Consider the following 22,226-nt stretch of genomic DNA (forward strand, 5'->3'; position numbering starts at 1 on the left):
ATGCTTTCTGAGCTTCTTTTTAGAGTCATTCTGTGCACCGAAAATAAGATGCTTGTTTGATTTAATGCTTCCATATATATATATATATCTATATATATATATGTATGTATACATATTTTCTTTTTCTTTCTTAATATGACATTCTTTTGTTTCTGTTTTTTTTTTCTATTTTATTTGCCATTTTTCATATGAAAGGATTCTTCTGTCATAGCAAACCAAACGTTGTGGTGAAGGAATTACGTGGAAAGAAAAAAAAAGAAACCTGAAATTAAATACTGGTCAGAAACACTAAAAAAATAAGGGGGAGAAAAGAAATCGTATCGCAACCATTTCCCAATTATACTGATTATATTAGAACTTCCTGACGTTTAACGGGAAACACAATTGCAGTCGAAAAATTCATCAAACGAAACAAAGATTGCAAGTACGAAACGTTGCATATATAGTTGGAGACACAATCACACACCTAATCATATATTATACACATATACATAGATTCAATTCTCACAGCCGAGAAAAGTACAAAAAAAGGATTTGTTCTTCTTTTTCCTTTATACAGTAAGGTTCCATCGCATAATTCTAGTTTTTTTTTTGTCATTTTGTTCTGTTTTTTTTTTTCTTCTTGCAGTCTCGCGGTGTGAAGGTGGTCTTGTGTCCCACATTGCGCACGAGTTTATTTGGGTTTATTTGATTTTCTTCGTAAACTCTAAGCTTCAAGCAGACACGTTTGGCCAATTTTTTGTCTTTTTTTTCATATGGAACGGGATTTTGTTCTGGAGCGCCGTGAAGGCATTTTAAGAAAAGTAATTATAAACGAAGAGGATCGCTGTCGTATTGCTATCAAGAAGATGATTAAAAATGAGAAAGTGAATGTTAGTTCATCCTTTTCGAGGGAAAAGGGCGTTCAGGTGACGCTGAATGATACATCTTTTGATGTGAGTAGTTTAGCCTCTTCCGTAAAGACAGTCTATGATACTGATAGCAGTAGTTCACCATCGCGGAGCAGAAGCATAGTTGATCAATCTTACTTTGCAAATCCTGCTTCGTTAAATCATCTCTTAACTAATGTAGACAAACCACTTCCTTTTGCGCGATCCGAGCATGCTCTGTTTCAATGTCTTTCCACTTCGAGTAGTCCATATGAAACACCACAGCGCTGTCGGGGACAATCAACAATACTTTCTGGAGGAGATAATTTGTTTCACGTTATATTTGATGTAATTGAGAGACGAACTTTGGTAGATCAAATAGAATCTCCAATGAATAAAGTTACCAAATGTGAAGGGATGGAGATATTGGATAGACACGAATTACAAGCTGATGAAACGGTGGCTTTTTCAAAAATTACAGAAGAAATGTTCCTGGATAAAATACTTCAGTTGCAGTTATTTCAGCAGCGACAACAATTAGAGGAAAAATGGTGGGAAACACTTCAAGATGTAGAAACATGCATTGACAAGGAGGAGGTACGACGTAATTTAATTGTCAGTAAGGAGAGTCTTGACCGCCGACGACTGTATAATTCTTTTAATGATGCTGATAGACATGAGCTAAGCGACACTGAGGAAGATATACAAGCAATACTTTCAATGTCAGCAACATTCCGATTTATTAAAGAGCAGATAAACCAATTAGAAACAGCACATCGGCAAAAGATTTACGTAGAGTATGTGCAAGAGTTAAATATTCTTAGTGACTACGGTAGAAAACTTCTTATCGGCTACAAGAAAAATATAATGTCGCCGTACTCGAGCGAATATACTAAGTGTTCATCATCCCCGTCTCAAAATCTATCTATAAATATTATAAACCAATGTGAGGATGAAATAGACCAGATAATGGATAAAGAAATATATGATCTTATTAAAATTCTCCAGTATACTACCACAACTATGCATCAAAAGAGACGCATAGACGATGAAAATAGTATTTACAACAATACAGAAGAAACACCCTTACCAGAGGAAGAGATACAAAGTGATTCAACAGTAAAACTCTCGAGCACTGCAGAAGAACAAGAAGAACAATCATTCGAAAGTCCAAACTTACAGAATATTATATTAACAGCATCTCTACGCGCTATTGATAACGAAGAAGATACTGAAAGAGATCTAATCCAAGATGATGAAGTTACCAGTTTAATCGAACTACTACAGGTTGCTGAAAAGAAAATATTGCTTATGCAAATAGAAAAACAGGCATCAGAAAGAAACACGGAATTAACTGCATCTACACTAGAAAAGGAACAAGGTATTACAAAAACCAGCGAAAACGCCAGTCCATACCCATCATCAAGACAAAAAACCGAAAGAGACTACTTTTCCGAAACGATGTCAAGTAGACCTATTCTTACATATAGTGCCGGAGAACTTCCACAAAAGTACGAAGAAGAGTATTCACGTACTAACACTTCTTTAACGACAGAAACAAATGAAAAGAATACTTCTGACCACAGTGCACAATTCATAAATGACACAGCCAAAACTATAGAAGATTCAGCAGCCGCCGAGAAGGAAGCGGCAGAAGGTGCTGCTGACCTTGGTGAGGAAACCACCAAGGATGAGGCCGAGTCTGATGAGCTTGCAGCCGCCGAGAAGGAAGCGGCAGAAGGTGCTGCTGACCTTGGTGAGGAACCCGCCAAGGATGAGGCCGAGTCTGATGAGCTTGCAGCCGCCGAGAAGGAAGCCGCAGAAGGTGCTGCTGACCTTGGTGAGGAAACCGCCAAGGATGAGGCCGAGTCTGATGAGCTTGCAGCCGCCGAGAAGGAAGCCGCAGAAGGTGCTGCTGACCTTGGTGAGGAAACCGCCAAGGATGAGGCCGAGTCTGACGAGCTTGCAGCCGCCGAGAAGGAAGCCGCAGAAGGTGCTGCTGACCTTGGTGAGGAAACCGCCAAGGATGAGGCCGAGTCTGATGAGCTTGCAGCCGCCGAGAAGGAAGCCGCAGAAGGTGCTGCTGACCTTGGTGAGGAAACCGCCAAGGATGAGGCCGAGTCTGACGAGCTTGCAGCCGCCGAGAAGGAAGCCGCAGAAGGTGCTGCTGACCTTGGTGAGGAAACCGCCAAGGATGAGGCCGAGTCTGATGAGCTTGCAGCCGCCGAGAAGGAAGCCGCAGAAGGTGCTGCTGACCTTGGTGAGGAAACCGCCAAGGATGAGGCCGAGTCTGATGAGCTTGCAGCCGCCGAGAAGGAAGCCGCAGAAGGTGCTGCTGACCTTGGTGAGGAAACCGCCAAGGATGAGGCCGAGTCTGATGAGCTTGCAGCCGCCGAGAAGGAAGCCGCAGAAGGTGCTGCTGACCTTGGTGAGGAAACCGCCAAGGATGAGGCCGAGTCTGACGAGCTTGCAGCCGCCGAGAAGGAAGCCGCAGAAGGTGCTGCTGACCTTGGTGAGGAAACCGCCAAGGATGAGGCCGAGTCTGATGAGCTTGCAGCCGCCGAGAAGGAAGCCGCAGAAGGTGCTGCTGACCTTGGTGAGGAAACCGCCAAGGATGAGGCCGAGTCTGATGAGCTTGCAGCCGCCGAGAAGGAAGCCGCAGAAGGTGCTGCTGACCTTGGTGAGGAAACCGCCAAGGATGAGGCCGAGTCTGACGAGCTTGCAGCCGCCGAGAAGGAAGCCGCAGGAGGTGCTGCTGACCTTGGTGAGGAAACCGCCAAGGATGAGGCCGAGTCTGATGAGCTTGCAGCCGCCGAGAAGGAAGCCGCAGAAGGTGCTGCTGACCTTGGTGAGGAAACCGCCAAGGATGAGGCCGAGTCTGACGAGCTTGCAGCCGCCGAGAAGGAAGCCGCAGAAGGTGCTGCTGACCTTGGTGAGGAAACCGCCAAGGATGAGGCCGAGTCTGACGAGCTTGCAGCCGCCGAGAAGGAAGCCGCAGGAGGTGCTGCTGACCTTGGTGAGGAAACCGCCAAGGATGAGGCCGAGTCTGACGAGCTTGCAGCCGCCGAGAAGGAAGCCGCAGAAGGTGCTGCTGACCTTGGTGAGGAAACCGCCAAGGATGAGGCCGAGTCTGACGAGCTTGCAGCCGCCGAGAAGGAAGCCGCAGGAGGTGCTGCTGACCTTGGTGAGGAAACCGCCAAGGATGAGGCCGAGTCTGACGAGCTTGCAGCCGCCGAGAAGGAAGCCGCAGAAGGTGCTGCTGACCTTGGTGAGGAAACCGCCAAGGATGAGGCCGAGTCTGATGAGCTTGCAGCCGCCGAGAAGGAAGCCGCAGGAGGTGCTGCTGACCTTGGTGAGGAAACCGCCAAGGATGAGGCCGAGTCTGATGAGCTTGCAGCCGCCGAGAAGGAAGCCGCAGAAGGTGCTGCTGACCTTGGTGAGGAAACCGCCAAGGATGAGGCCGAGTCTGATGAGCTTGCAGCCGCCGAGAAGGAAGCCGCAGAAGGTGCTGCTGACCTTGGTGAGGAAACCGCCAAGGATGAGGCCGAGTCTGACGAGCTTGCAGCCGCCGAGAAGGAAGCCGCAGAAGGTGCTGCTGACCTTGGTGAGGAAACCGCCAAGGATGAGGCCGAGTCTGATGAGCTTGCAGCCGCCGAGAAGGAAGCCGCAGAAGGTGCTGCTGACCTTGGTGAGGAAACCGCCAAGGATGAGGCCGAGTCTGACGAGCTTGCAGCCGCCGAGAAGGAAGCCGCAGAAGGTGCTGCTGACCTTGGTGAGGAAACCGCCAAGGATGAGGCCGAGTCTGACGAGCTTGCAGCCGCCGAGAAGGAAGCCGCAGGAGGTGCTGCTGACCTTGGTGAGGAAACCGCCAAGGATGAGGCCGAGTCTGACGAGCTTGCAGCCGCCGAGAAGGAAGCCGCAGAAGGTGCTGCTGACCTTGGTGAGGAAACCGCCAAGGATGAGGCCGAGTCTGATGAGCTTGCAGCCGCCGAGAAGGAAGCCGCAGAAGGTGCTGCTGACCTTGGTGAGGAAACCGCCAAGGATGAGGCCGAGTCTGACGAGCTTGCAGCCGCCGAGAAGGAAGCCGCAGAAGGTGCTGCTGACCTTGGTGAGGAAACCGCCAAGGATGAGGCCGAGTCTGATGAGCTTGCAGCCGCCGAGAAGGAAGCCGCAGAAGGTGCTGCTGACCTTGGTGAGGAAACCGCCAAGGATGAGGCCGAGTCTGACGAGCTTGCAGCCGCCGAGAAGGAAGCCGCAGGAGGTGCTGCTGACCTTGGTGAGGAAACCGCCAAGGATGAGGCCGAGTCTGACGAGCTTGCAGCCGCCGAGAAGGAAGCCGCAGAAGGTGCTGCTGACCTTGGTGAGGAAACCGCCAAGGATGAGGCCGAGTCTGATGAGCTTGCAGCCGCCGAGAAGGAAGCCGCAGGAGGTGCTGCTGACCTTGGTGAGGAAACCGCCAAGGATGAGGCCGAGTCTGACGAGCTTGCAGCCGCCGAGAAGGAAGCCGCAGAAGGTGCTGCTGACCTTGGTGAGGAAACCGCCAAGGATGAGGCCGAGTCTGATGAGCTTGCAGCCGCCGAGAAGGAAGCCGCAGGAGGTGCTGCTGACCTTGGTGAGGAAACCGCCAAGGATGAGGCCGAGTCTGACGAGCTTGCAGCCGCCGAGAAGGAAGCCGCAGAAGGTGCTGCTGACCTTGGTGAGGAAACCGCCAAGGATGAGGCCGAGTCTGACGAGCTTGCAGCCGCCGAGAAGGAAGCCGCAGGAGGTGCTGCTGACCTTGGTGAGGAAACCGCCAAGGATGAGGCCGAGTCTGACGAGCTTGCAGCCGCCGAGAAGGAAGCCGCAGAAGGTGCTGCTGACCTTGGTGAGGAAACCGCCAAGGATGAGGCCGAGTCTGACGAGCTTGCAGCCGCCGAGAAGGAAGCCGCAGAAGGTGCTGCTGACCTTGGTGAGGAAACCGCCAAGGATGAGGCCGAGTCTGATGAGCTTGCAGCCGCCGAGAAGGAAGCCGCAGAAGGTGCTGCTGACCTTGGTGAGGAAACCGCCAAGGATGAGGCCGAGTCTGACGAGCTTGCAGCCGCCGAGAAGGAAGCCGCAGAAGGTGCTGCTGACCTTGGTGAGGAAACCGCCAAGGATGAGGCCGAGTCTGACGAGCTTGCAGCCGCCGAGAAGGAAGCCGCAGAAGGTGCTGCTGACCTTGGTGAGGAAACCGCCAAGGATGAGGCCGAGTCTGATGAGCTTGCAGCCGCCGAGAAGGAAGCCGCAGGAGGTGCTGCTGACCTTGGTGAGGAAACCGCCAAGGATGAGGCCGAGTCTGATGAGCTTGCAGCCGCCGAGAAGGAAGCCGCAGAAGGTGCTGCTGACCTTGGTGAGGAAACCGCCAAGGATGAGGCCGAGTCTGATGAGCTTGCAGCCGCCGAGAAGGAAGCCGCAGAAGGTGCTGCTGACCTTGGTGAGGAAACCGCCAAGGATGAGGCCGAGTCTGATGAGCTTGCAGCCGCCGAGAAGGAAGCCGCAGAAGGTGCTGCTGACCTTGGTGAGGAAACCGCCAAGGATGAGGCCGAGTCTGATGAGCTTGCAGCCGCCGAGAAGGAAGCCGCAGAAGGTGCTGCTGACCTTGGTGAGGAAACCGCCAAGGATGAGGCCGAGTCTGATGAGCTTGCAGCCGCCGAGAAGGAAGCCGCAGAAGGTGCTGCTGACCTTGGTGAGGAAACCGCCAAGGATGAGGCCGAGTCTGACGAGCTTGCAGCCGCCGAGAAGGAAGCCGCAGAAGGTGCTGCTGACCTTGGTGAGGAAACCGCCAAGGATGAGGCCGAGTCTGATGAGCTTGCAGCCGCCGAGAAGGAAGCCGCAGAAGGTGCTGCTGACCTTGGTGAGGAAACCGCCAAGGATGAGGCCGAGTCTGATGAGCTTGCAGCCGCCGAGAAGGAAGCCGCAGAAGGTGCTGCTGACCTTGGTGAGGAAACCGCCAAGGATGAGGCCGAGTCTGACGAGCTTGCAGCCGCCGAGAAGGAAGCCGCAGGAGGTGCTGCTGACCTTGGTGAGGAAACCGCCAAGGATGAGGCCGAGTCTGACGAGCTTGCAGCCGCCGAGAAGGAAGCCGCAGAAGGTGCTGCTGACCTTGGTGAGGAAACCGCCAAGGATGAGGCCGAGTCTGATGAGCTTGCAGCCGCCGAGAAGGAAGCCGCAGGAGGTGCTGCTGACCTTGGTGAGGAAACCGCCAAGGATGAGGCCGAGTCTGATGAGCTTGCAGCCGCCGAGAAGGAAGCCGCAGAAGGTGCTGCTGACCTTGGTGAGGAAACCGCCAAGGATGAGGCCGAGTCTGATGAGCTTGCAGCCGCCGAGAAGGAAGCCGCAGAAGGTGCTGCTGACCTTGGTGAGGAAACCGCCAAGGATGAGGCCGAGTCTGATGAGCTTGCAGCCGCCGAGAAGGAAGCCGCAGAAGGTGCTGCTGACCTTGGTGAGGAAACCGCCAAGGATGAGGCCGAGTCTGACGAGCTTGCAGCCGCCGAGAAGGAAGCCGCAGAAGGTGCTGCTGACCTTGGTGAGGAAACCGCCAAGGATGAGGCCGAGTCTGACGAGCTTGCAGCCGCCGAGAAGGAAGCCGCAGGAGGTGCTGCTGACCTTGGTGAGGAAACCGCCAAGGATGAGGCCGAGTCTGACGAGCTTGCAGCCGCCGAGAAGGAAGCCGCAGAAGGTGCTGCTGACCTTGGTGAGGAAACCGCCAAGGATGAGGCCGAGTCTGATGAGCTTGCAGCCGCCGAGAAGGAAGCCGCAGGAGGTGCTGCTGACCTTGGTGAGGAAACCGCCAAGGATGAGGCCGAGTCTGACGAGCTTGCAGCCGCCGAGAAGGAAGCCGCAGAAGGTGCTGCTGACCTTGGTGAGGAAACCGCCAAGGATGAGGCCGAGTCTGACGAGCTTGCAGCCGCCGAGAAGGAAGCCGCAGAAGGTGCTGCTGACCTTGGTGAGGAAACCGCCAAGGATGAGGCCGAGTCTGATGAGCTTGCAGCCGCCGAGAAGGAAGCCGCAGAAGGTGCTGCTGACCTTGGTGAGGAAACCGCCAAGGATGAGGCCGAGTCTGACGAGCTTGCAGCCGCCGAGAAGGAAGCCGCAGGAGGTGCTGCTGACCTTGGTGAGGAAACCGCCAAGGATGAGGCCGAGTCTGACGAGCTTGCAGCCGCCGAGAAGGAAGCCGCAGAAGGTGCTGCTGACCTTGGTGAGGAAACCGCCAAGGATGAGGCCGAGTCTGATGAGCTTGCAGCCGCCGAGAAGGAAGCCGCAGGAGGTGCTGCTGACCTTGGTGAGGAAACCGCCAAGGATGAGGCCGAGTCTGATGAGCTTGCAGCCGCCGAGAAGGAAGCCGCAGAAGGTGCTGCTGACCTTGGTGAGGAAACCGCCAAGGATGAGGCCGAGTCTGATGAGCTTGCAGCCGCCGAGAAGGAAGCCGCAGAAGGTGCTGCTGACCTTGGTGAGGAAACCGCCAAGGATGAGGCCGAGTCTGACGAGCTTGCAGCCGCCGAGAAGGAAGCCGCAGAAGGTGCTGCTGACCTTGGTGAGGAAACCGCCAAGGATGAGGCCGAGTCTGACGAGCTTGCAGCCGCCGAGAAGGAAGCCGCAGGAGGTGCTGCTGACCTTGGTGAGGAAACCGCCAAGGATGAGGCCGAGTCTGACGAGCTTGCAGCCGCCGAGAAGGAAGCCGCAGAAGGTGCTGCTGACCTTGGTGAGGAAACCGCCAAGGATGAGGCCGAGTCTGATGAGCTTGCAGCCGCCGAGAAGGAAGCCGCAGAAGGTGCTGCTGACCTTGGTGAGGAAACCGCCAAGGATGAGGCCGAGTCTGACGAGCTTGCAGCCGCCGAGAAGGAAGCCGCAGAAGGTGCTGCTGACCTTGGTGAGGAAACCGCCAAGGATGAGGCCGAGTCTGACGAGCTTGCAGCCGCCGAGAAGGAAGCCGCAGGAGGTGCTGCTGACCTTGGTGAGGAAACCGCCAAGGATGAGGCCGAGTCTGACGAGCTTGCAGCCGCCGAGAAGGAAGCCGCAGAAGGTGCTGCTGACCTTGGTGAGGAAACCGCCAAGGATGAGGCCGAGTCTGATGAGCTTGCAGCCGCCGAGAAGGAAGCCGCAGGAGGTGCTGCTGACCTTGGTGAGGAAACCGCCAAGGATGAGGCCGAGTCTGACGAGCTTGCAGCCGCCGAGAAGGAAGCCGCAGAAGGTGCTGCTGACCTTGGTGAGGAAACCGCCAAGGATGAGGCCGAGTCTGACGAGCTTGCAGCCGCCGAGAAGGAAGCCGCAGAAGGTGCTGCTGACCTTGGTGAGGAAACCGCCAAGGATGAGGCCGAGTCTGATGAGCTTGCAGCCGCCGAGAAGGAAGCCGCAGAAGGTGCTGCTGACCTTGGTGAGGAAACCGCCAAGGATGAGGCCGAGTCTGACGAGCTTGCAGCCGCCGAGAAGGAAGCCGCAGGAGGTGCTGCTGACCTTGGTGAGGAAACCGCCAAGGATGAGGCCGAGTCTGACGAGCTTGCAGCCGCCGAGAAGGAAGCCGCAGAAGGTGCTGCTGACCTTGGTGAGGAAACCGCCAAGGATGAGGCCGAGTCTGACGAGCTTGCAGCCGCCGAGAAGGAAGCCGCAGAAGGTGCTGCTGACCTTGGTGAGGAAACCGCCAAGGATGAGGCCGAGTCTGATGAGCTTGCAGCCGCCGAGAAGGAAGCCGCAGGAGGTGCTGCTGACCTTGGTGAGGAAACCGCCAAGGATGAGGCCGAGTCTGACGAGCTTGCAGCCGCCGAGAAGGAAGCCGCAGAAGGTGCTGCTGACCTTGGTGAGGAAACCGCCAAGGATGAGGCCGAGTCTGATGAGCTTGCAGCCGCCGAGAAGGAAGCCGCAGAAGGTGCTGCTGACCTTGGTGAGGAAACCGCCAAGGATGAGGCCGAGTCTGATGAGCTTGCAGCCGCCGAGAAGGAAGCCGCAGGAGGTGCTGCTGACCTTGGTGAGGAAACCGCCAAGGATGAGGCCGAGTCTGATGAGCTTGCAGCCGCCGAGAAGGAAGCCGCAGAAGGTGCTGCTGACCTTGGTGAGGAAACCGCCAAGGATGAGGCCGAGTCTGATGAGCTTGCAGCCGCCGAGAAGGAAGCCGCAGAAGGTGCTGCTGACCTTGGTGAGGAAACCGCCAAGGATGAGGCCGAGTCTGACGAGCTTGCAGCCGCCGAGAAGGAAGCCGCAGAAGGTGCTGCTGACCTTGGTGAGGAAACCGCCAAGGATGAGGCCGAGTCTGATGAGCTTGCAGCCGCCGAGAAGGAAGCCGCAGAAGGTGCTGCTGACCTTGGTGAGGAAACCGCCAAGGATGAGGCCGAGTCTGACGAGCTTGCAGCCGCCGAGAAGGAAGCCGCAGAAGGTGCTGCTGACCTTGGTGAGGAAACCGCCAAGGATGAGGCCGAGTCTGATGAGCTTGCAGCCGCCGAGAAGGAAGCCGCAGGAGGTGCTGCTGACCTTGGTGAGGAAACCGCCAAGGATGAGGCCGAGTCTGATGAGCTTGCAGCCGCCGAGAAGGAAGCCGCAGAAGGTGCTGCTGACCTTGGTGAGGAAACCGCCAAGGATGAGGCCGAGTCTGATGAGCTTGCAGCCGCCGAGAAGGAAGCCGCAGAAGGTGCTGCTGACCTTGGTGAGGAAACCGCCAAGGATGAGGCCGAGTCTGACGAGCTTGCAGCCGCCGAGAAGGAAGCCGCAGAAGGTGCTGCTGACCTTGGTGAGGAAACCGCCAAGGATGAGGCCGAGTCTGATGAGCTTGCAGCCGCCGAGAAGGAAGCCGCAGAAGGTGCTGCTGACCTTGGTGAGGAAACCGCCAAGGATGAGGCCGAGTCTGACGAGCTTGCAGCCGCCGAGAAGGAAGCCGCAGAAGGTGCTGCTGACCTTGGTGAGGAAACCGCCAAGGATGAGGCCGAGTCTGACGAGCTTGCAGCCGCCGAGAAGGAAGCCGCAGGAGGTGCTGCTGACCTTGGTGAGGAAACCGCCAAGGATGAGGCCGAGTCTGATGAGCTTGCAGCCGCCGAGAAGGAAGCCGCAGAAGGTGCTGCTGACCTTGGTGAGGAAACCGCCAAGGATGAGGCCGAGTCTGACGAGCTTGCAGCCGCCGAGAAGGAAGCCGCAGAAGGTGCTGCTGACCTTGGTGAGGAAACCGCCAAGGATGAGGCCGAGTCTGATGAGCTTGCAGCCGCCGAGAAGGAAGCCGCAGAAGGTGCTGCTGACCTTGGTGAGGAAACCGCCAAGGATGAGGCCGAGTCTGACGAGCTTGCAGCCGCCGAGAAGGAAGCCGCAGGAGGTGCTGCTGACCTTGGTGAGGAAACCGCCAAGGATGAGGCCGAGTCTGACGAGCTTGCAGCCGCCGAGAAGGAAGCCGCAGAAGGTGCTGCTGACCTTGGTGAGGAAACCGCCAAGGATGAGGCCGAGTCTGATGAGCTTGCAGCCGCCGAGAAGGAAGCCGCAGAAGGTGCTGCTGACCTTGGTGAGGAAACCGCCAAGGATGAGGCCGAGTCTGACGAGCTTGCAGCCGCCGAGAAGGAAGCCGCAGGAGGTGCTGCTGACCTTGGTGAGGAAACCGCCAAGGATGAGGCCGAGTCTGACGAGCTTGCAGCCGCCGAGAAGGAAGCCGCAGGAGGTGCTGCTGACCTTGGTGAGGAAACCGCCAAGGATGAGGCCGAGTCTGACGAGCTTGCAGCCGCCGAGAAGGAAGCCGCAGGAGGTGCTGCTGACCTTGGTGAGGAAACCGCCAAGGATGAGGCCGAGTCTGACGAGCTTGCAGCCGCCGAGAAGGAAGCGGCAGAAGGTGCTGCTGACCTTGGTGAGGAAACCGCCAAGGATGAGGCCGAGTCTGACGAGCTTGCAGCCGCCGAGAAGGAAGCCGCAGAAGGTGCTGCTGACCTTGGTGAGGAAACCGCCAAGGATGAGGCCGAGTCTGACGAGCTTGCAGCCGCCGAGAAGGAAGCCGCCGAAGGTGCTGCTGACCTTGGTGAGGAAACCGCCAAGGATGAGGCCGAGTCTGACGAGCTTGCAGCCGCCGAGAAGGAAGCCGCAGGAGGTGCTGCTGACCTTGGTGAGGAAACCGCCAAGGATGAGGCCGAGTCTGATGAGCTTGCAGCCGCCGAGAAGGAAGCCGCAGAAGGTGCTGCTGACCTTGGTGAGGAAACCGCCAAGGATGAGGCCGAGTCTGACGAGCTTGCAGCCGCCGAGAAGGAAGCCGCAGAAGGTGCTGCTGACCTTGGTGAGGAAACCGCCAAGGATGAGGCCGAGTCTGACGAGCTTGCAGCCGCCGAGAAGGAAGCCGCAGAAGGTGCTGCTGACCTTGGTGAGGAAACCGCCAAGGATGAGGCCGAGTCTGATGAGCTTGCAGCCGCCGAGAAGGAAGCCGCAGGAGGTGCTGCTGACCTTGGTGAGGAAACCGCCAAGGATGAGGCCGAGTCTGATGAGCTTGCAGCCGCCGAGAAGGAAGCCGCAGAAGGTGCTGCTGACCTTGGTGAGGAAACCGCCAAGGATGAGGCCGAGTCTGACGAGCTTGCAGCCGCCGAGAAGGAAGCCGCAGAAGGTGCTGCTGACCTTGGTGAGGAAACCGCCAAGGATGAGGCCGAGTCTGACGAGCTTGCAGCCGCCGAGAAGGAAGCCGCAGAAGGTGCTGCTGACCTTGGTGAGGAAACCGCCAAGGATGAGGCCGAGTCTGACGAGCTTGCAGCCGCCGAGAAGGAAGCCGCAGAAGGTGCTGCTGACCTTGGTGAGGAAACCGCCAAGGATGAGGCCGAGTCTGACGAGCTTGCAGCCGCCGAGAAGGAAGCCGCAGGAGGTGCTGCTGACCTTGGTGAGGAAACCGCCAAGGATGAGGCCGAGTCTGATGAGCTTGCAGCCGCCGAGAAGGAAGCCGCAGAAGGTGCTGCTGACCTTGGTGAGGAAACCGCCAAGGATGAGGCCGAGTCTGACGAGCTTGCAGCCGCCGAGAAGGAAGCCGCAGAAGGTGCTGCTGACCTTGGTGAGGAAACCGCCAAGGATGAGGCCGAGTCTGATGAGCTTGCAGCCGCCGAGAAGGAAGCCGCAGAAGGTGCTGCTGACCTTGTTGAGGAAACCGCCAAGGATGAGGCCGAGTCTGATGAGCTTGCAGCCGCCGAGAAGGAAGCCGCAGAAGGTGCTGCTGACCTTGGTGAGGAAACCGCCAAGGATGAGGCCGAGTCTGACGAGCTTGCAGCCGCCGAGAAGGAAGCCGCAGAAGGTGCTGCTGACCTTGGTGAGGAAACCGCCAAGGATGAGGCTGAGTCTGACGAGCTTGCAGCCGCCGAGAAGGAAGCCGCAGAAGGTGCTGCTGACCTTGGTGAGGAAACCGCCAAGGATGAGGCCGAGTCTGATGAGCTTGCAGCCGCCGAGAAGGAAGCCGCAGGAGGTGCTGCTGACCTTGGTGAGGAAACCGCCAAGGATGAGGCCGAGTCTGATGAGCTTGCAGCCGCCGAGAAGGAAGCCGCAGAAGGTGCTGCTGACCTTGGTGAGGAAACCGCCAAGGATGAGGCCGAGTCTGACGAGCTTGCAGCCGCCGAGAAGGAAGCCGCAGAAGGTGCTGCTGACCTTGGTGAGGAAACCGCCAAGGATGAGGCCGAGTCTGATGAGCTTGCAGCCGCCGAGAAGGAAGCCGCAGAAGGTGCTGCTGACCTTGGTGAGGAAACCGCCAAGGATGAGGCCGAGTCTGATGAGCTTGCAGCCGCCGAGAAGGAAGCCGCAGAAGGTGCTGCTGACCTTGGTGAGGAAACCGCCAAGGATGAGGCCGAGTCTGACGAGCTTGCAGCCGCCGAGAAGGAAGCCGCAGAAGGTGCTGCTGACCTTGGTGAGGAAACCGCCAAGGATGAGGCCGAGTCTGATGAGCTTGCAGCCGCCGAGAAGGAAGCCGCAGGAGGTGCTGCTGACCTTGGTGAGGAAACCGCCAAGGATGAGGCCGAGTCTGATGAGCTTGCAGCCGCCGAGAAGGAAGCCGCAGGAGGTGCTGCTGACCTTGGTGAGGAAACCGCCAAGGATGAGGCCGAGTCTGATGAGCTTGCAGCCGCCGAGAAGGAAGCCGCAGAAGGTGCTGCTGACCTTGGTGAGGAAACCGCCAAGGATGAGGCCGAGTCTGACGAGCTTGCAGCCGCCGAGAAGGAAGCCGCAGAAGGTGCTGCTGACCTTGGTGAGGAAACCGCCAAGGATGAGGCCGAGTCTGACGAGCTTGCAGCCGCCGAGAAGGAAGCCGCAGAAGGTGCTGCTGACCTTGGTGAGGAAACCGCCAAGGATGAGGCCGAGTCTGACGAGCTTGCAGCCGCCGAGAAGGAAGCCGCAGGAGGTGCTGCTGACCTTGGTGAGGAAACCGCCAAGGATGAGGCCGAGTCTGATGAGCTTGCAGCCGCCGAGAAGGAAGCCGCAGAAGGTGCTGCTGACCTTGGTGAGGAAACCGCCAAGGATGAGGCCGAGTCTGACGAGCTTGCAGCCGCCGAGAAGGAAGCCGCAGAAGGTGCTGCTGACCTTGGTGAGGAAACCGCCAAGGATGAGGCCGAGTCTGATGAGCTTGCAGCCGCCGAGAAGGAAGCCGCAGAAGGTGCTGCTGACCTTGTTGAGGAAACCGCCAAGGATGAGGCCGAGTCTGATGAGCTTGCAGCCGCCGAGAAGGAAGCCGCAGAAGGTGCTGCTGACCTTGGTGAGGAAACCGCCAAGGATGAGGCCGAGTCTGACGAGCTTGCAGCCGCCGAGAAGGAAGCCGCAGAAGGTGCTGCTGACCTTGGTGAGGAAACCGCCAAGGATGAGGCCGAGTCTGATGAGCTTGCAGCCGCCGAGAAGGAAGCCGCAGGAGGTGCTGCTGACCTTGGTGAGGAAACCGCCAAGGATGAGGCCGAGTCTGATGAGCTTGCAGCCGCCGAGAAGGAAGCCGCAGAAGGTGCTGCTGACCTTGGTGAGGAAACCGCCAAGGATGAGGCCGAGTCTGACGAGCTTGCAGCCGCCGAGAAGGAAGCCGCAGAAGGTGCTGCTGACCTTGGTGAGGAAACCGCCAAGGATGAGGCCGAGTCTGATGAGCTTGCAGCCGCCGAGAAGGAAGCCGCAGAAGGTGCTGCTGACCTTGGTGAGGAAACCGCCAAGGATGAGGCCGAGTCTGATGAGCTTGCAGCCGCCGAGAAGGAAGCCGCAGAAGGTGCTGCTGACCTTGGTGAGGAAACCGCCAAGGATGAGGCCGAGTCTGACGAGCTTGCAGCCGCCGAGAAGGAAGCCGCAGAAGGTGCTGCTGACCTTGGTGAGGAAACCGCCAAGGATGAGGCCGAGTCTGATGAGCTTGCAGCCGCCGAGAAGGAAGCCGCAGGAGGTGCTGCTGACCTTGGTGAGGAAACCGCCAAGGATGAGGCCGAGTCTGATGAGCTTGCAGCCGCCGAGAAGGAAGCCGCAGAAGGTGCTGCTGACCTTGGTGAGGAAACCGCCAAGGATGAGGCCGAGTCTGACGAGCTTGCAGCCGCCGAGAAGGAAGCCGCAGAAGGTGCTGCTGACCTTGGTGAGGAAACCGCCAAGGATGAGGCCGAGTCTGATGAGCTTGCAGCCGCCGAGAAGGAAGCGGCAGAAGGTGCTGCTGACCTTGGTGAGGAAACCGCCAAGGATGAGGCCGAGTCTGATGAGCTTGCAGCCGCCGAGAAGGAAGCCGCAGGAGGTGCTGCTGACCTTGGTGAGGAAACCGCCAAGGATGAGGCCGAGTCTGATGAGCTTGCAGCCGCCGAGAAGGAAGCCGCAGAAGGTGCTGCTGACCTTGGTGAGGAAACCGCCAAGGATGAGGCTGAGTCTGACGAGCTTGCAGCCGCCGAGAAGGAAGCCGCAGAAGGTGCTGCTGACCTTGGTGAGGAAACCGCCAAGGATGAGGCCGAGTCTGACGAGCTTGCAGCCGCCGAGAAGGAAGCCGCAGAAGGTGCTGCTGACCTTGGTGAGGAAACCGCCAAGGATGAGGCTGAGTCTGACGAGCTTGCAGCCGCCGAGAAGGAAGCGGCAGAAGGTGCTGCTGACCTTGGTGAGGAAACCGCCAAGGATGAGGCCGAGTCTGATGAGCTTGCAGCCGCCGAGAAGGAAGCCGCAGAAGGTGCTGCTGACCTTGGTGAGGAAACCGCCAAGGATGAGGCCGAGTCTGATGAGCTTGCAGCCGCCGAGAAGGAAGCCGCAGAAGGTGCTGCTGACCTTGGTGAGGAAACCGCCAAGGATGAGGCCGAGTCTGATGAGCTTGCAGCCGCCGAGAAGGAAGCCGCAGAAGGTGCTGCTGACCTTGGTGAGGAAACCGCCAAGGATGAGGCCGAGTCTGACGAGCTTGCAGCCGCCGAGAAGGAAGCCGCAGAAGGTGCTGCTGACCTTGGTGAGGAAACCGCCAAGGATGAGGCCGAGTCTGACGAGCTTGCAGCCGCCGAGAAGGAAGCCGCAGAAGGTGCTGCTGACCTTGGTGAGGAAACCGCCAAGGATGAGGCCGAGTCTGATGAGCTTGCAGCCGCCGAGAAGGAAGCCGCAGAAGGTGCTGCTGACCTTGGTGAGGAAACCGCCAAGGATGAGGCCGAGTCTGACGAGCTTGCAGCCGCCGAGAAGGAAGCCGCAGAAGGTGCTGCTGACCTTGGTGAGGAAACCGCCAAGGATGAGGCCGAGTCTGATGAGCTTGCAGCCGCCGAGAAGGAAGCCGCAGAAGGTGCTGCTGACCTTGGTGAGGAAACCGCCAAGGATGAGGCCGAGTCTGACGAGCTTGCAGCCGCCGAGAAGGAAGCCGCAGAAGGTGCTGCTGACCTTGGTGAGGAAACCGCCAAGGATGAGGCCGAGTCTGACGAGCTTGCAGCCGCCGAGAAGGAAGCCGCAGAAGGTGCTGCTGACCTTGGTGAGGAAACCGCCAAGGATGAGGCCGAGTCTGATGAGCTTGCAGCCGCCGAGAAGGAAGCCGCAGAAGGTGCTGCTGACCTTGGTGAGGAAACCGCCAAGGATGAGGCCGAGTCTGATGAGCTTGCAGCCGCCGAGAAGGAAGCCGCAGAAGGTGCTGCTGACCTTGGTGAGGAAACCGCCAAGGATGAGGCCGAGTCTGATGAGCTTGCAGCCGCCGAGAAGGAAGCCGCAGAAGGTGCTGCTGACCTTGGTGAGGAAACCGCCAAGGATGAGGCCGAGTCTGATGAGCTTGCAGCCGCCGAGAAGGAAGCGGCAGAAGGTGCTGCTGACCTTGGTGAGGAAACCGCCAAGGATGAGGCCGAGTCTGACGAGCTTGCAGCCGCCGAGAAGGAAGCCGCAGAAGGTGCTGCTGACCTTGGTGAGGAAACCGCCAAGGATGAGGCCGAGTCTGATGAGCTTGCAGCCGCCGAGAAGGGAAGCCGCAGAAGGTGCTGCTGACCTTGGTGAGGAAACCGCCAAGGATGAGGCCGAGTCTGATGAGCTTGCAGCCGCCGAGAAGGAAGCCGCAGAAGGTGCTGCTGACCTTGGTGAGGAAACCGCCAAGGATGAGGCCGAGTCTGACGAGCTTGCAGCCGCCGAGAAGGAAGCCGCAGAAGGTGCTGCTGACCTTGGTGAGGAAACCGCCAAGGATGAGGCCGAGTCTGACGAGCTTGCAGCCGCCGAGAAGGAAGCCGCAGGAGGTGCTGCTGACCTTGGTGAGGAAACCGCCAAGGATGAGGCCGAGTCTGACGAGCTTGCAGCCGCCGAGAAGGAAGCCGCAGAAGGTGCTGCTGACCTTGGTGAGGAAACCGCCAAGGATGAGGCCGAGTCTGACGAGCTTGCAGCCGCCGAGAAGGAAGCCGCAGAAGGTGCTGCTGACCTTGGTGAGGAAACCGCCAAGGATGAGGCCGAGTCTGACGAGCTTGCAGCCGCCGAGAAGGAAGCCGCAGGAGGTGCTGCTGACCTTGGTGAGGAAACCGCCAAGGATGAGGCCGAGTCTGACGAGCTTGCAGCCGCCGAGAAGGAAGCCGCAGAAGGTGCTGCTGACCTTGGTGAGGAACCCGCCAAGGATGAGGCCGAGTCTGACGAGCTTGCAGCCGCCGAGAAGGAAGCCGCAGGAGGTGCTGCTGACCTTGGTGAGGAAACCGCCAAGGATGAGGCCGAGTCTGATGAGCTTGCAGCCGCCGAGAAGGAAGCCGCAGAAGGTGCTGCTGACCTTGGTGAGGAAACCGCCAAGGATGAGGCCGAGTCTGACGAGCTTGCAGCCGCCGAGAAGGAAGCCGCAGGAGGTGCTGCTGACCTTGGTGAGGAAACCGCCAAGGATGAGGCCGAGTCTGACGAGCTTGCAGCCGCCGAGAAGGAAGCCGCAGAAGGTGCTGCTGACCTTGGTGAGGAAACCGCCAAGGATGAGGCTGAGTCTGACGAGCTTGCAGCCGCCGAGAAGGAAGCCGCAGAAGGTGCTGCTGACCTTGGTGAGGAAACCGCCAAGGATGAGGCCGAGTCTGACGAGCTTGCAGCCGCCGAGAAGGAAGCCGCAGAAGGTGCTGCTGACCTTGGTGAGGAACCCGCCAAGGATGAGGCCGAGTCTGACGAGCTTGCAGCCGCCGAGAAGGAAGCCGCAGGAGGTGCTGCTGACCTTGGTGAGGAAACCGCCAAGGATGAGGCCGAGTCTGATGAGCTTGCAGCCGCCGAGAAGGAAGCCGCAGAAGGTGCTGCTGACCTTGGTGAGGAAACCGCCAAGGATGAGGCCGAGTCTGATGAGCTTGCAGCCGCCGAGAAGGAAGCGGCAGAAGGTGCTGCTGACCTTGGTGAGGAAACCGCCAAGGATGAGGCCGAGTCTGACGAGCTTGCAGCCGCCGAGAAGGAAGCCGCAGAAGGTGCTGCTGACCTTGGTGAGGAAACCGCCAAGGATGAGGCCGAGTCTGACGAGCTTGCAGCCGCCGAGAAGGAAGCCGCAGAAGGTGCTGCTGACCTTGGTGAGGAAACCGCCAAGGATGAGGCCGAGTCTGATGAGCTTGCAGCCGCCGAGAAGGAAGCCGCAGAAGGTGCTGCTGACCTTGGTGAGGAAACCGCCAAGGATGAGGCCGAGTCTGATGAGCTTGCAGCCGCCGAGAAGGAAGCCGCAGAAGGTGCTGCTGACCTTGGTGAGGAAACCGCCAAGGATGAGGCCGAGTCTGATGAGCTTGCAGCCGCCGAGAAGGAAGCCGCAGAAGGTGCTGCTGACCTTGGTGAGGAAACCGCCAAGGATGAGGCCGAGTCTGATGAGCTTGCAGCCGCCGAGAAGGAAGCCGCAGAAGGTGCTGCTGACCTTGGTGAGGAAACCGCCAAGGATGAGGCCGAGTCTGACGAGCTTGCAGCCGCCGAGAAGGAAGCCGCAGAAGGTGCTGCTGACCTTGGTGAGGAAACCGCCAAGGATGAGGCCGAGTCTGACGAGCTTGCAGCCGCCGAGAAGGAAGCCGCAGGAGGTGCTGCTGACCTTGGTGAGGAACCCGCCAAGGATGAGGCCGAGTCTGATGAGCTTGCAGCCGCCGAGAAGGAAGCCGCAGAAGGTGCTGCTGACCTTGGTGAGGAAACCGCCAAGGATGAGGCCGAGTCTGACGAGCTTGCAGCCGCCGAGAAGGAAGCCGCAGGAGGTGCTGCTGACCTTGGTGAGGAAACCGCCAAGGATGAGGCCGAGTCTGACGAGCTTGCAGCCGCCGAGAAGGAAGCCGCAGAAGGTGCTGCTGACCTTGGTGAGGAAACCGCCAAGGATGAGGCTGAGTCTGACGAGTTTGCAGCCGCCGAGAAGGAAGCCGCAGAAGGTGCTGCTGACCTTGGTGAGGAACCCGCCAAGGATGAGGCCGAGTCTGACGAGCTTGCAGCCGCCGAGAAGGAAGCCGCAGAAGGTGCTGCTGACCTTGGTGAGGAACCCGCCAAGGATGAGGCTGAGTCTGACGAGCTTGCCGCCGCCGAGAAGGAAGCCGCAGAAGGTGCTGCTGACCTTGGTGAGGAAACCGCCAAGGATGAGGCCGAGTCTGACGAGCTTGCAGCCGCCGAGAAGGAAGCCGCAGAAGGTGCTGCTGACCTTGGTGAGGAAACCGCCAAGGATGAGGCCGAGTCTGATGAGCTTGCAGCCGCCGAGAAGGAAGCCGCAGAAGGTGCTGCTGACCTTGGTGAGGAAACCGCCAAGGATGAGGCCGAGTCTGACGAGCTTGCAGCCGCCGAGAAGGAAGCCGCAGAAGGTGCTGCTGACCTTGGTGAGGAAACCGCCAAGGATGAGGCCGAGTCTGACGAGCTTGCAGCCGCCGAGAAGGAAGCCGCAGAAGGTGCTGCTGAACTTGGTGAGGAAACCGCCAAGGATGAGGCCGAGTCTGATGAGCTTGCAGCCGCCGAGAAGGAAGCCGCAGAAGGTGCTGCTGACCTTGGTGAGGAAACCGCCAAGGATGAGGCCGAGTCTGACGAGCTTGCAGCCGCCGAGAAGGAAGCCGCAGAAGGTGCTGCTGACCTTGGTGAGGAACCCGCCAAGGATGAGGCCGAGTCTGATGAGCTTGCAGCCGCCGAGAAGGAAGCCGCAGAAGGTGCTGCTGACCTTGGTGAGGAACCCGCCAAGGATGAGGCCGAGTCTGATGAGCTTGCAGCCGCCGAGAAGGAAGCCGCAGAAGGTGCTGCTGACCTTGGTGAGGAACCCGCCAAGGATGAGGCCGAGTCTGATGAGCTTGCAGCCGCCGAGAAGGAAGCCGCAGAAGGTGCTGCTGACCTTGGTGAGGAAACCGCCAAGGATGAGGCCGAGTCTGATGAGCTTGCAGCCGCCGAGAAGGAAGCCGCAGAAGGTGCTGCTGACCTTGGTGAGGAAACCGCCAAGGATGAGGCCGAGTCTGACGAGCTTGCAGCCGCCGAGAAGGAAGCCGCAGAAGGTGCTGCTGACCTTGGTGAGGAAACCGCCAAGGATGAGGCCGAGTCTGACGAGCTTGCAGCCGCCGAGAAGGAAGCCGCAGAAGGTGCTGCTGACCTTGGTGAGGAAACCGCCAAGGATGAGGCCGAGTCTGACGAGCTTGCAGCCGCCGAGAAGGAAGCCGCAGAAGGTGCTGCTGACCTTGGTGAGGAACCCGCCAAGGATGAGGCTGAGTCTGACGAGCTTGCCGCCGCCGAGAAGGAAGCCGCAGAAGGTGCTGCTGACCTTGGTGAGGAAACCGCCAAGGATGAGGCCGAGTCTGATGAGCTTGCAGCCGCCGAGAAGGAAGCCGCAGAAGGTGCTGCTGACCTTGGTGAGGAAACCGCCAAGGATGAGGCCGAGTCTGACGAGCTTGCAGCCGCCGAGAAGGAAGCCGCAGAAGGTGCTGCTGACCTTGGTGAGGAAACCGCCAAGGATGAGGCCGAGTCTGATGAGCCTGCAGCCGCCGAGAAGGAAGCCGCAGAAGGTGCTGCTGACCTTGGTGAGGAAACCGCCAAGGATGAGGCCGAGTCTGACGAGCTTGCCGCCGCCGAGAAGGAAGCCGCAGAAGGTGCTGCTGACCTTGGTGAGGAAACCGCCAAGGATGAGGCCGAGTCTGACGAGCTTGCAGCCGCCGAGAAGGAAGCCGCAGAAGGTGCTGCTGACCTTGGTGAGGAAACCGCCAAGGATGAGGCCGAGTCTGATGAGCTTGCAACCGCCGAGAAGGAGGCCGCAGAAGGTGCTGCTGACCTTGGTGAGGAACCCGCCAAGGATGAGGCCGAGTCTGACGAGCTTGCAGCCGCCGAGAAGGAAGCCGCAGAAGGTGCTGCTGACCTTGGTGAGGAAACCGCCAAGGATGAGGCCGAGTCTGACGAGCTTGCAGCCGCCGAGAAGGAAGCCGCAGAAGGTGCTGCTGACCTTGGTGAGGAACCCGCCAAGGATGAGGCCGAGTCTGACGAGCTTGCAGCCGCCGAGAAGGAAGCGGCAGAAGGTGCTGCTGACCTTGGTGAGGAAACCGCCAAGGATGAGGCCGAGTCTGACGAGCTTGCAGCCGCCGAGAAGGAAGCCGCAGGAGGTGCTGCTGACCTTGGTGAGGAACCCGCCAAGGATGAGGCCGAGTCTGACGAGCTTGCAGCCGCCGAGAAGGAAGCCGCAGAAGGTGCTGCTGACCATGTTGCAGGGTTTGTGGAGTATGATGCCTTGACTGATAATTTCATTGAGACTGTTGTTCCTGTAATGATTGGTGGTACGAACGATATCGGGGCCTATGAAAATTTTCCTGTTGTTGATAGATTTTTGGATGATATTGAATTGTTTTTAGCGTCTGAGGATGACGAGCGTTATTTGATACTTGAGGATGAGGCTGCGGGCCGTAAGAAATTGAAGAAGCTTCTAAAGGATACAAAAGCAAAGATTCGTGCTGGTAAAATTCCTTCTGTTGTTAGGGATGACTTTGTGCGCGGTTTTCCTAGTTGTGATGCAGCTTTGGAACGTTGGGTCGTTAGAAATCGTTAAATATTTATAAAATGGTGTCTTTG

The 22,226-nt window shown here is 58.3% G+C and overlaps 2 protein-coding genes across 2 annotated transcripts; both read left to right on the plus strand.

Annotated features, from left to right (window-relative positions):
• Positions 1-755: 755 nt before the first annotated feature.
• LSM04_001066 (uncharacterized protein) lies at positions 756-17,237 on the plus strand (the record flags this gene model as incomplete). Its single annotated transcript, XM_067330785.1, has 2 exons — positions 756-2,454; positions 2,518-17,237. The coding sequence occupies 2 exons, from the start codon at positions 756-758 to the stop codon at positions 17,235-17,237; spliced, it is 16,419 nt and encodes a 5,472-aa protein (XP_067194058.1).
• Positions 17,238-17,260: 23 nt separating this feature from the next.
• On the plus strand, positions 17,261-22,203 carry LSM04_005880 (uncharacterized protein; the record flags this gene model as incomplete). The annotated part of the gene is made up of 2 exons (XM_067330786.1): positions 17,261-17,270; positions 17,309-22,203. 2 exons carry the CDS (start codon positions 17,261-17,263, stop codon positions 22,201-22,203), a joined length of 4,905 nt encoding a protein of 1,634 aa, XP_067194113.1.
• Positions 22,204-22,226: the final 23 nt, after the last annotated feature.

This window comes from Trypanosoma melophagium (genome assembly GCF_022059095.1).
Source record: "Trypanosoma melophagium isolate St. Kilda chromosome Unknown ctg13segment2, whole genome shotgun sequence".
Taxonomy (NCBI): domain Eukaryota; phylum Euglenozoa; class Kinetoplastea; order Trypanosomatida; family Trypanosomatidae; genus Trypanosoma; species Trypanosoma melophagium.